We start from the raw sequence: 12773 nt of genomic DNA on the forward strand, positions 1-12773 counted from the left end.
TTTGTGTCACTTTTTGGTTAATGCTATGGAGCCTATCAAATGCCTCAAACCACTGCCAAAGCCTTGAGGAAAGTCCTCTGACACCTGCCATGAGATCCATTCCCCTGGGAGCATTCTTGGTCAGAAAGCTTTGAAACTTGGGATAATGTTTGAAAACTCTTACTCGCATCATGCGAAATGATTGAAACTTGTCAATTCTCAAGTTCGGGCCCCTACAGGCCAGGCCAGTGCCTTCAGTACCCTCAGCTTGGTGGGCTCTTCCTTCCAGATGGACTCCAGAGAACCAAGGCCTTCCGCGCTGCTCCCAAGCGTGCCTGGATCTCTCGGCTACTTCCCGCTGATCCATCAATAATGGCACCCAGGTACTTGAAGGTTGGTACTTGCTCTAGCTGGACCCCCTGGCAGAAGATCTTCAGTTCTGTGGGCTGTTTGGTTGCTGCCATGACCTTGGTCTTCTTGGTGCTAATCTCCAGGCTATACTCCATGGACACTGTGTGTACTAGGTCCAACAGCTCCTGCAGTCGCTCTGGTGATGTTGCTATCAGGCCAATGTCATCTGCGAACCTCAGGTTGTTAATGAGCCTTCCACTGATGTTGACGCCAATCCAGGAGAGTTCGTTGGCCGACTCCCTCATCACTGCTTCAGAGTAGAAGTTAAAACAGGCTGGGGAGACCAGGCATCCCTGCCGCACGCCTTTGGTGACTTCAAACCAGTCGGACAGCTCCTCCTCTACTCTCACTGCAGCCTGCTGACGTCTGTACAGCTGTCGTAGTGAGTTGGTGATGTACTTGGGGACTCCCATTCTTTCCATCACTCTCCAGAGAATATTGAGTTTTACTGAGTCAAAGACTTTTTTATAGTCAATAAATGCCATATAAAGACTTACATTGCTCTCACGTGCTTTCTCCATGAGGATCCTGATGTTGAAAATCTGGCCCCTGGTTCCCACTTTCTTCCTGAACCCCATCTGTTCCTCAGCAAATTCCCTGTCTGCCATCCCCTCCATACGCTTCAGCAGGATGCGCAGTAGAATCTTGCTGACGTGGGATATCAGGGCGATGGTGCGATGCTCTGAACAGTCCGAGGTTCCCGGCTTCTTGGGGATGGTGATGAAGACTGACCGTACCCAGTCTGTGGGCCATTCTCCAGTCCTCAGGACCTTGTTGCAGAGGTTGCACAGGGCTTTTGTCACAGTTGGGTTGTCAGTTTTCAGAAGTTCACCTGGAAGGTCATCTACGCCCGCTGCTTTGTTCTTTGGTAGCCGCTTGATGGCAAACTCTACTTCAGATTCTAGAATTTCCGGGAAGTGTTCGTCTACTGTCTCCTCACTGTCCTGTTCGTCATCAGTAACAGAGTGCAGTGTATTGTCTTGGTACAGTTGTTCGCAGTACTGTTTCCATCGCTGTAAAATGCTCTGGAGATCAGTGAGCACCCGGTTATCCTCGCTCCTGATGTTCCTTTGCTTAGGTTGGAAACCTCTCCGCAGCGACTTTATGATGCTGAAGGACTTCCTGGGTGAGCTGTTACTTCCAATGCCCTTCTCCATCACAGCACACTGCTCTTCCAGCCACCTTTCCTTGTCTGCTCTTGCCTGTCTTTGGACTTGTTTGTCCACCTCCCTGTAGAGCAAGTCTCCACTTTCTGTGTTGCGCTGCGTCTTCAGCTTCCGCCTTCTGTCTATCAGGTCAAGAGTGTCCTGTGATATCCATGGGTGGTTTGCTTTCCTAGGGGCCTTCCCCAACACTTTCTCTGCTGCAGCTTTGATAGCTTCTGTGAAGGAGGTTGAGAACTCATCCGGTGTTCTTTCCTCTTCAAGTAGGTTGAGAGCCTCAAATCTGTTTTGGACTTCAACGTTGAAGGTTTCCCGTACTGCTGATGACTCCAGTGCCTCTAGGTTAAGGAGAGTTCTTCGTTTACTCCTGCCACACTTCTTTATCTTGAGCTTGAGGCTTGCTCCCACCATGTTGTGGTCTGATCCACAGTCAGGTCCAGGGTAGGCACGGGAGTTTGTGACGCACTTCCTCCATCTCTTACCGATGAGGATGAAGTCGATCTGGTTCCTGTACCTGCATCCTGGGGACAGCCATGTGTAGCGCCTCCTCTCGTGATGCTTGAAGGCTGTGTTGGTTATGAAGAGACCATTCTCTTGGCAAAATTCCACAAGCCGTTCCCCTCTGTCGTTGGGAGTTCCTAGGCCGTAGGGTCCGCAGACATCATTTTCAAGCCTGTCTGCCCCTACTTTAGCATTGAAGTCCCCCAACACCAAGGCCATGTCCTGGCTTGGGCACTCAAGTAGTAGTTGTTGGACTTCTTCGTAGAACCTCTCCACTTCCTCGTCTGGGGCATCTGTGGTTGGGGCATACACCTGTACCATGTAGATGTTGAATGGGGATGCCTTAATGCGCACTAGAAGGATACGCTCATTCACAGCTTTGTAGGAGATCATGCTTTTTGCCAATGCTTTGAATAGCAAGACCGCCACTCCTGCTCTATGTATTTCTCCCCTGAGTAGATAACCATCTCTCCATCTGTGGTAGACTCTACTCAGATTATATTTCCAATAAGTAATATTTCACTCTAGTTACCCTTTATCTGCACCACGTGTTTACACACCATAAATGAGGACACAGCTGGGCCCTTCCAATAAAACATATAAAAAACAGTAAAAATGGAAAATAGTAGAAATTCCCAAATAGACCTAGGTCACAAACTGTACTCCTCGGCCGACTAACTCCGCTGGCGTGTTATCCGCCTTTTTTAAAAATTCTACCAATTTCTACTTTTATTTTCAGTGATATGTGGAGCCTGGCATAGGCTAAAAAATCTGCCTTTTACTTCAAACATTCTTGATAAGTTGGCTCCAAACATCCTGTCAATATTAATATCATAAATGGATTAGACTCTGTACTACAGAGTAAAGGGGGTCTACACCAGACTGGCTGGATGGATAATGGTCTGGTGTCACAGCAGACGACGCGGGATTAGGGGACCATCCATTGAGAAAGGGAGGGGTGCGAACTCCAGACAAATTAAGCATGTAGCGCAAAAAGGAAGTGTGCTGCGCAAAAAAAGAAAGTGTGCAGCGGAAAAAAAATCAATGTGTCGCGCGCAGACAAAAGAAGGATGTCGCGCAGAAAAAATGTAAATGTGTTGCACGGAGAAAAGTAAATGCAGCGCGAAAAATATAAGTGTGTTGCGCAGAAAATCCATATTTTGTTGACCAGAAAATATAGGTGTGTTGACTCGGAAAATAGGTGTGTAGCACATTGTTGATGTCGGCCACGGTACTTTTCATTTATTTTCCCAGTCTTAAAATATGGAAGTCGGAACTTACCACGAGATTCCTGAGCTCTGTCAGCTCCTGCTGCAGGTCTGACATGGTCTGACGTACGTCTGACGTAGCTTCTGCTGCAGGTCTGACGTAGACCAGCGGCATGAGGACGGCGCACACCAGCACCCCGCCAATACAGCCTCCCGCCAGGAGCACCAGGCCCGTCCGCCGCCGCCCGCCCTGCCTCTTGTACGGCCGAGTCATGCCCAGATCCGCCAGGGAAGGGGCGAAGCCTACATAGAATGAAACACAATGTAACAAATGTCAAAATTCAAAGGAAGAGAAAAAGCGGCTATTTTTTTCCGGTAAGGAAAAGAGTGAAAATTTTGTCACAGAAAACTTTTCATGATAGCCTACCTTGGTCCATGGCAACTTTTTCCACTGACATTTTCACGGCACAAATGTTGTCTTCAAGAAGGGAACGAAAAGCGGCACAATCCAACAGTTGGTCGACTTTATCTGACGCGTTGTAACGAAGCGACGTAACTACTTTTAAAAGAACACTAGGGGGTCTACAAAAATTTAAGAAAAATGTTGGACGTCTAGTTAAATAGCCTATGCGGAAATGTTTTATGGTATCTGGTTGTGTGGCTGTGTACTTCATACTTGTAAGTAGCATATATGCAATCAACTCATCATTCTCATTAAAAGATATTAAGTAAATTCTGGTTGAAAGCCTGACACCCCTCCGATCCTATATAGTCCACTCCTCACGTTATGGTCGTTCTTGGTCTTTGAATTGGCATTCATGCTTTGTTTTGCACCTAATAAGACTTTTTGTTCAAGACGAACTTGAAACTCCTCCTTCCCCCCTGCCACGAAATCAATCCCGAGCGAGTTCTAATTAAGGCCACAGCAAGTACGTTTTTTGGATGAAATCAGCGCGCTCATTAGTTTTCGCCTGATTTCAGAAAAAAAATCCTTCTTTGGAAATTGTCAACATGACGAGAAAGCACCAAATTGGGAAAATATGTTACGTTATAGCCTCATTACTTTACTTGTAGAAATAAGATTTGTCTTTGATATGTTTTATTGGAAGGGTCTAGCTGTGTCCTCATTTATGGTGTGTAAAGACGTGGTGCAGATAAAAGGTAACTAGAGTGAAATATAAGCTATTTCAAATATAATCTGAGTAGAGAGTACTGTTCGTCAGGCTAGGTAGGAATGGCTTGTTGCGTTTCTGTGTAACTTGTTTGTGGAGAAATGTACCGAGGAAGCCTCATACTTGCACCGAGGACATTGCTTGCACGGTATCGGAGCCGTTTCCAAAAGTACAATGTACAATGTAACTTAAAAACTGACGAAAGACAACGGATGTTGTCTGATTTGTCTGACCGTGTCCAAAATCATAGACACTTGAATAAATGCTTTTAGGCGCAATTTGTAAACTGACTGCATTATCCCTGTTGTCGCTGTGCATGTGACGAAGGTGAAAGAATGCGTTATGATTGCAGCAGAACGCAATGTTAAAATGATCTAACCAGGACAAAAAACTATAACCTTAATCGATATCAATCTAAACAGTCAAAGTACTAGCCTAAAGACATATAAACACAATCTATGGCGCCATAATATCAAGAAAAGTACTCAAAACGCGACAGGCGACTGCTTCGGAAAGGTTTCAATGCGATCTTCGTTTGACATGATTAAGGACCGTCTATTGAGAAAAGGAGGCGTGGAACTCTAGAACGCACTGCATAAAAAGTAAGTGTGCAGCACAAAGAAGTAGGTGTGTTGCGCAGAAACTAAGTGCGTTGACCGGTACCAAAAAAAACTAGGTGTGTTGCACATTTTTGCTGTCGTCTACAGTAGAAAAGGGTATTTCTTAAATGTGAAGTACAATCTAAGAAAGAAGGGTTGATCGCGAAACTCAAACCGGGAAAGACTTATCGGGTCGTGTGGCGGGATCTGTAACTTGCTCAAGTTGTGAATTCAGGGACCTCCGCTTTACATCCCTTTTAGAGGACGTCCCTAGCCGTTTGTTCCTGAGTCGAGTGAGGCAATTGTGTCAAGTTAATTTCATCGACAGCCCCGAAAGCAACATCATTATCCCCAAGGAAACCTGACAAAGCTCTCAACAACACAACACCAAAACAAAACAATCGTTGGAAAATGGTAACAAATTCACGCCCCGTACTGTTAAGGATCATTGGGGTAAGGAGATGGGGTATTGTCTACCTGATTTCTTTCCATCTGTTACAAATAGATTACCCTTCCGGCACAGGCCGTCTCACCTGGTACAGAGGACCGAGAGAACGGCACTGCTGCGGGCGGGGCGCACAGGGAGTGGAGAGCGCCCGACAAGTCCATCGGGCACGTGTACGTGCGGTGGGGGAGGGAGAACTGTGGTGAAAACGCCGAGACTATCTATTCCGGTAAGCAAATAGAAGACACGAACGACTTACAGTAAAAGAATATCGTTTCAGTTAATGTCGTGTCAACAATTTGTCATCCTTCAATCAATTTACTCACACTTACATTGGAAACATATAACCTTTTACATGCAGATATCATAAATACAATAGTGAGTGTTTTTTTTCCGTATACCTTTATTCCCAGTTCAAGTACATATTTCAATCAATGGATATATACATATTTCAATGGATAGATACATATCGGTTCAGACATAGTGGGTATATACATATTTCAGGTCAAGTACAATGTGTACGTTCATATTTCGGTTCGAGTACAATGGGTGCGTTTATATCTCGGTTCAAGTACACTGGGTACCTATTTCAGTTCAAGTACACTGGGTACCTATTTCAGTTCAAGTACAGTGGGTACCTATTTCAGTTCAAGTACACTGGGTACATAATTTAGTTCAAATACAATGGCTACATATACAATCACAATAGTGAGTGTTTACTTATATTATAAGTTCTTGTTTAAGGGCTAATTGCAACAAGAAGCATTACAGTATGTGGAAAAGAAATGACTTAAGTATAGATAACAATCGTGCCAAGTTTTATTGGCTATTATTCTGATCTGGACTGCTGGGAACAACAACCCAAGCTTTTTGGGTTCGACTTCTTTTCTGGAAGCAGTGGATATTCAGAACCATCCTGTCCTTTCACAGGTGTTGTGGGGAGTGGTTATTACCACCACCACGGAGGAGGAAGTGACCACCAGTGCCTGCCCATGGAAGGTGTGGAGTGGAACAACACAGTGGCTGGCTATCAGCACCGTAGCTACATGTACGGGACAGAGTACGAGGTTGAAAGTGATGGGTATTTCTCTACAGACAACATGGGGTCCATCACCATCCCTGAGGACTATGACGTCCCCTGCTCGGTGTGTCATGTGCTTCGGTCCGCACACGTCATGATCCCCGCTCGCCTGTCCTGTCCCACGGACTGGATTAAGGAGTACAGCGGGTACCTGATGTCAGAAAAGCACGACCACAACGGCAACAAGAACTTCATCTGTGTGGACGGAGCTCCTAATATAAGGGCGGAAACCTCTACCAGTAACAGCGCAGCCCATCTATACCTGGTGGAGGCGTCATGTGGCTCTCTTCCATGTGGGCCCTACATCAGTGGCTATGAGCTGACCTGTGTGGTCTGCACCATGTGAACAACCAGTTATTCAACTGGGCGATAACGTCCGCATATTTCCCTTCACTATCCGGCCTTACAAGTGTGTTTTTGTTTTTGTCTGATAAAATTCACACTGCTTTTGTGTGTTTACAAGCCATTGTTTTGTGATTGCGATTTTTTTGTGTCATACGAAGGAGTTGTGTATTTTGTGTAATACAAGTGATCTGTGTCCGTTTTTAGGCCTTGAAGGCCATCTATGGGCCTCCTCGTTCTGGAACTTCACCACTGCTAGCCGCAGATGGTGCCACCCTACTGACCGACAAGGATAAAATCCTGGCAAGGTGGGCTGAGCACTTCAGAAAGGTCCTAAATCAACCCTCCTCCATTAATGATGACATCATCAATGACATGCCTCAAGTACCTGTCAATAGGTCTCTGGATGAACCTCCAACTGAACTGGAGGTCCATCATGCAATTCATCTTCTCTCAAATGGCAAAGCACCAGGCTCTGACTCCATCCCAGCCGAAGTATACAAGGCAGGGGGACCGGTCTTGGTGGAGAAACTTACAGAGCTATTTCAGTCCCTGTGGCAGAAAAATGACATCCCGCAGGAATTTAAAGATGCCTCAATTGTACACCTTTACAAAAGGAAAGGTAACAGACAGTCCTGTGATAACCACAGAGGAATTTCCTTACTCGTCATAGCAGGGAAAATTCTTGCTAGAGTACTCCTGGACCGACTCATCCAGCACATGGATGCACACCTGCCTGAGAGTCAGTGTGGTTTCCGCAAAGGACGAGGAACAACCGACATGATATTTGCTGCGAGGCAGCTTCAAGAAAAGTGTCAAGAGCAGAACAGGGATCTTTACACAACATTTGTCGATCTGACAAAAGCTTTCGACAATGTCAATCGAGAGGGACTGTGGAAGATTATGGGAAAGTATGGCTGCCCTAGCAAATTCATCAGCATGGTGCGTCAATTCCATGACGGAATGCAGGCCAGAGTGCTGGATGCTGGCGACTCATCCGACGCGTTTGCAGTGACGAATGGAGTCAAGCAGGGCTGCGTTCTCGCCCCCACGCTCTTCAGCATGATGTTTACAGCCATGTTGTCAAATGCCTACGCTGACGATGACGACACAAACATCCCAATTCGCTTCCGGACTGATGGCAGGCTCTTTAACCTGCAGAGGCTCAAGGCAAGGACGAAGGTCCAGGAGACGTCAGTGCGGGACTTCCTTTTCGCGGATGACAGCGCACTGAATGCTGCTTCAGAGGTGAAGATGCAGCAGAGCATGGACCGTTTCTCCATTGCCTCAGACAACTTTGGTCTGACAATAAGCACAAAGAAGACGGAGGTTCTGTACCAACCTGCACCACAAAAGCCCTACTTAGAACCAGTAATCACTGTCAACGGAGAAACTCTGAAAGCAGTTGAAAAGTTCAGGTACCTTGGTAGCACGCTGTCCAGATCTGCCAACATAGACAGTGAGGTAGATGCAAGAATTGCCCTGGCAAGCTCCTCCTTCGGCCGGCTACGTGCCTCAGTGTGGGAGAGGAGAGGCATCAGACTGTCCACGAAGCTGAAAGTGTACAAAGCAGTTGTACTACCGACCTTACTTTACGCCTGCGAGACATGGACTGTCTATGCACGCCATGCCAGAAAACTTCATCGCTTCCACATAAACTGTCTGAAAAAGTTGATGAAGATCACATGGCAAGACAAGATACCTGACACAGAAGTTCTCTCCCGGGCCAACATGTGGAGCATCCACACCTTGCTAAGGAGAGCCCAACTGAGATGGGCGGGCCACATGGTAAGAATGCCAGACACACGCCTACCCAAGAGACTCCTCTATGGTGAGCTTGCAGAAGGCAAGCGTGCGCAGGGGGGACAGAAAAAGCGATTCAAGGACACGCTAAAAGCCGCTCTAAAGGGCTTCAACATAGACACTCAGTCTTGGGAAGCATCAGCCCTTGACCGCTCTGCCTGGCGAAGCCACATCAACAGTGGCGCAACACTTCACGAACAGAACAGAATCGATGATGCTGTTAGAAAGCGAGCGTCCAGAGCCGTTCCCGCACCATCTACTACTACTTCAGCAACCCACCTGTGTCCTGTCTGTGGCAGAACCTTCAGAGCTCGTATTGGACTCATCAGCCACAGCAGGACTCACAAATCCTGACGAGACACGTGATGCCTTGGTCATCGTCGACGCCGACGGACGAACAAGGAAGGAAAACCCTTCCGGCACAGGCCGTCTCACCTGGTACAGAGGACCGAGAGAACGGCACTGCTGCGGGCGGGGCGCACAGGGAGTGGAGAGCGCCCGACAAGTCCATCGGGCACGTGTACGTGCGGTGGGGGAGGGAGAACTGTGGTGAAAACGCCGAGACTATCTATTCCGGTAAGCAAATAGAAGACACGAACGACTTACAGTAAAAGAATATCGTTTCAGTTAATGTCGTGTCAACAATTTGTCATCCTTCAATCAATTTACTCACACTTACATTGGAAACATATAACCTTTTACATGCAGATATCATAAATACAATAGTGAGTGTTTTTTTTCCGTATACCTTTATTCCCAGTTCAAGTACATATTTCAATCAATGGATATATACATATTTCAATGGATAGATACATATCGGTTCAGACATAGTGGGTATATACATATTTCAGGTCAAGTACAATGTGTACGTTCATATTTCGGTTCGAGTACAATGGGTGCGTTTATATCTCGGTTCAAGTACACTGGGTACCTATTTCAGTTCAAGTACACTGGGTACCTATTTCAGTTCAAGTACAGTGGGTACCTATTTCAGTTCAAGTACACTGGGTACATAATTTAGTTCAAATACAATGGCTACATATACAATCACAATAGTGAGTGTTTACTTATATTATAAGTTCTTGTTTAAGGGCTAATTGCAACAAGAAGCATTACAGTATGTGGAAAAGAAATGACTTAAGTATAGATAACAATCGTGCCAAGTTTTATTGGCTATTATTCTGATCTGGACTGCTGGGAACAACAACCCAAGCTTTTTGGGTTCGACTTCTTTTCTGGAAGCAGTGGATATTCAGAACCATCCTGTCCTTTCACAGGTGTTGTGGGGAGTGGTTATTACCACCACCACGGAGGAGGAAGTGACCACCAGTGCCTGCCCATGGAAGGTGTGGAGTGGAACAACACAGTGGCTGGCTATCAGCACCGTAGCTACATGTACGGGACAGAGTACGAGGTTGAAAGTGATGGGTATTTCTCTACAGACAACATGGGGTCCATCACCATCCCTGAGGACTATGACGTCCCCTGCTCGGTGTGTCATGTGCTTCGGTCCGCACACGTCATGATCCCCGCTCGCCTGTCCTGTCCCACGGACTGGATTAAGGAGTACAGCGGGTACCTGATGTCAGAAAAGCACGACCACAACGGCAACAAGAACTTCATCTGTGTGGACGGAGCTCCTAATATAAGGGCGGAAACCTCTACCAGTAACAGCGCAGCCCATCTATACCTGGTGGAGGCGTCATGTGGCTCTCTTCCATGTGGGCCCTACATCAGTGGCTATGAGCTGACCTGTGTGGTCTGCACCATGTGAACAACCAGTTATTCAACTGGGCGATAACGTCCGCATATTTCCCTTCACTATCCGGCCTTACAAGTGTGTTTTTGTTTTTGTCTGATAAAATTCACACTGCTTTTGTGTGTTTACAAGCCATTGTTTTGTGATTGCGATTTTTTTGTGTCATACGAAGGAGTTGTGTATTTTGTGTAATACAAGTGATCTGTGTCCGTTTTTAGGACAAGTAACTTGCGAACCCACAGCGATGGTAGTTCATAGTTACCGGTGTAAAGTTACATGCAAATTCTACATCAGGGGTAATAGGACGACACAAATAGCGAACAGAAGCCACGAACCAACGTTTGTACGTGTATTTTTTTCAGTCACTGATACAAAGTTGATGCTTCGTTGTAGAATTTGATGACTGGACTGACATCTAGTATACTGGTGATCGGACTTTTGAAAAAGGCATTTACATATATTCGTAATCTCTTTGCGTGTAGATTCCCTTAATCACTGTAGAGACTGGAAAGTTCAATTTGCTGTTTAGTAAGTTGTGTTAGGGACTAGTGGTAGTTTTGACACGTGGAAGCTTTCTGCCAAATCTACCATTGAAAAACCAGCGAAAATGTTGTGTACTTTAATATTTTTACATTTTCTTCATTGATAGAATAGTAGATCACAATGTTATTATAGTTGGTTGGTTAGAATAATGTGTGCACCTCTCTAGAGTTAAGATATTTTAGTAGCTACATGTACACGATATGGACTGGAACTGTTACGGTTCCGGTTTTTTATTAGATAAGTATGTAACATGAACGCTTGTCTGTCATAGATTGGTACAATTGACCTCCCTCGTAAGATATTGACGTTGAAACCGCAGGTTTGTTGGTACTGTGATGTTAGATTCCATTGACCTCCATTCTATCCCTCTCTGTATTATATATATTTACAGGTGGACATGAAAAAGGCTGTTGAGACCGTTAATTTGTATGTAAATACGACACCTTCCGTCTAATCGACCTTCTAGCAACTGGCCATGGAATTTTTTCTAGAGATTTATTATTTTGTATACATGCCGTACTTTCAAATTCAACCCATCTCTGTCGATGTTAAAATTTAGCTGTAATAGAAAATGTGACATGATATTACCTGTATGATCAACGGAATATCTGACATATCTTCAATAAAAGTATTATGCCTCAATGGTATGATTGGAAGTGTCGCACATGTTTGTACGCTAGTTAACATTAAAGAAAGAAGCTGCTTACAGACGTTTTCCTTGAATTGGGATGCGGTGTGCGGAAACAAGGCAACTCTTGCCTGCACACCTGCCGCGGGAACCTTCCCTTCCTAATCTCATCAAATGGGCTGACCAATGGGCGAGCGCCACGCCTGGGCACAGGTCAGGTCAGGAAATAGCCATGCAACATTGGACTGTTCCAAATCACCCCTGCGCAAAAATGGAACATCCTCTTAACAGTACATTATCCCCCAAGGGGACTGGTATTGTGAATTGATTCCAGGTAAAACAGAGCTTGCTTCTATTTTTCAGAAAATGACAATAATCACACCTTCCATTCAGAAAATTCGTTTTTATCAGGAAATAGCCGGATGACCCGAGGGCCAACTACGCCGTATGAACGCATCAGAGATCGGTGACCGCGTGCACGGGAGCCGGGCTCCATTCCGATGCTTCCTCCTTTTCTATTTCGTTACTTAAGTCGCTCGAATTGCGGACGGAGAGAATACAGAAAACAACAACATTAGAATGTTGATACCAAAACAAAACAAAAGTACTAACCGGAGCAAGGCGCCAACAGCGGTGTTCGCGAGCGAGGCGGGTGGATGGACGCAAATGGTTCATAAACACCATTCAGCCACACAATGATAACGATAACTTTATGTTATATGACAGAAACTAACTGATGCTTAATACATGTGAGCACGCTGTTATTATCATACTTTTTCGATATAAATGTGGTCATCTTCTTCTTACAGACGTCGCTGTTGTAATTTACCACATAACGTCAGATATATTTAATGCGAGACACATTTATATTGTTACGTTATGATACACGTGTGTGATTTGGTGCAAATATTTGGCTACGGCCTTTGCAATGTCGAAATCCGTTGTTAAAGTTGTGTAATCTTGTGGCTTACATCTTGTGGTTTACAAGTAAAAACTTCTCAGTTTCGCACCATTGTCTTATGATGATTTTTTTATAGCACATTCGTTCTTTAGCATGAAAGTTCATCTGTGTTGTAAATGCCATTGTGGAAAAACTACACTTTACTTAACCAACACTAAGATAATTGGACTTACCCCAA

The 12773-nt window shown here is 45.3% G+C and overlaps 1 protein-coding gene across 1 annotated transcript; it reads left to right on the forward strand.

Annotated features, from left to right (window-relative positions):
- The first annotated feature begins 9069 nt into the window (after positions 1 to 9069).
- LOC118421088 lies at positions 9070 to 10478 on the forward strand. Its single transcript, XM_035828246.1, has 2 exons — positions 9070 to 9280; positions 9982 to 10478. The coding sequence occupies exons 1-2, from the start codon at positions 9070 to 9072 to the stop codon at positions 10476 to 10478; spliced, it is 708 nt and encodes a 235-aa protein (XP_035684139.1).
- The last annotated feature ends 2295 nt before the right edge of the window (positions 10479 to 12773 follow it).

This window comes from Branchiostoma floridae, chromosome 8 (genome assembly GCF_000003815.2).
Source record: "Branchiostoma floridae strain S238N-H82 chromosome 8, Bfl_VNyyK, whole genome shotgun sequence".
NCBI lineage: Eukaryota > Metazoa > Chordata > Leptocardii > Amphioxiformes > Branchiostomatidae > Branchiostoma > Branchiostoma floridae.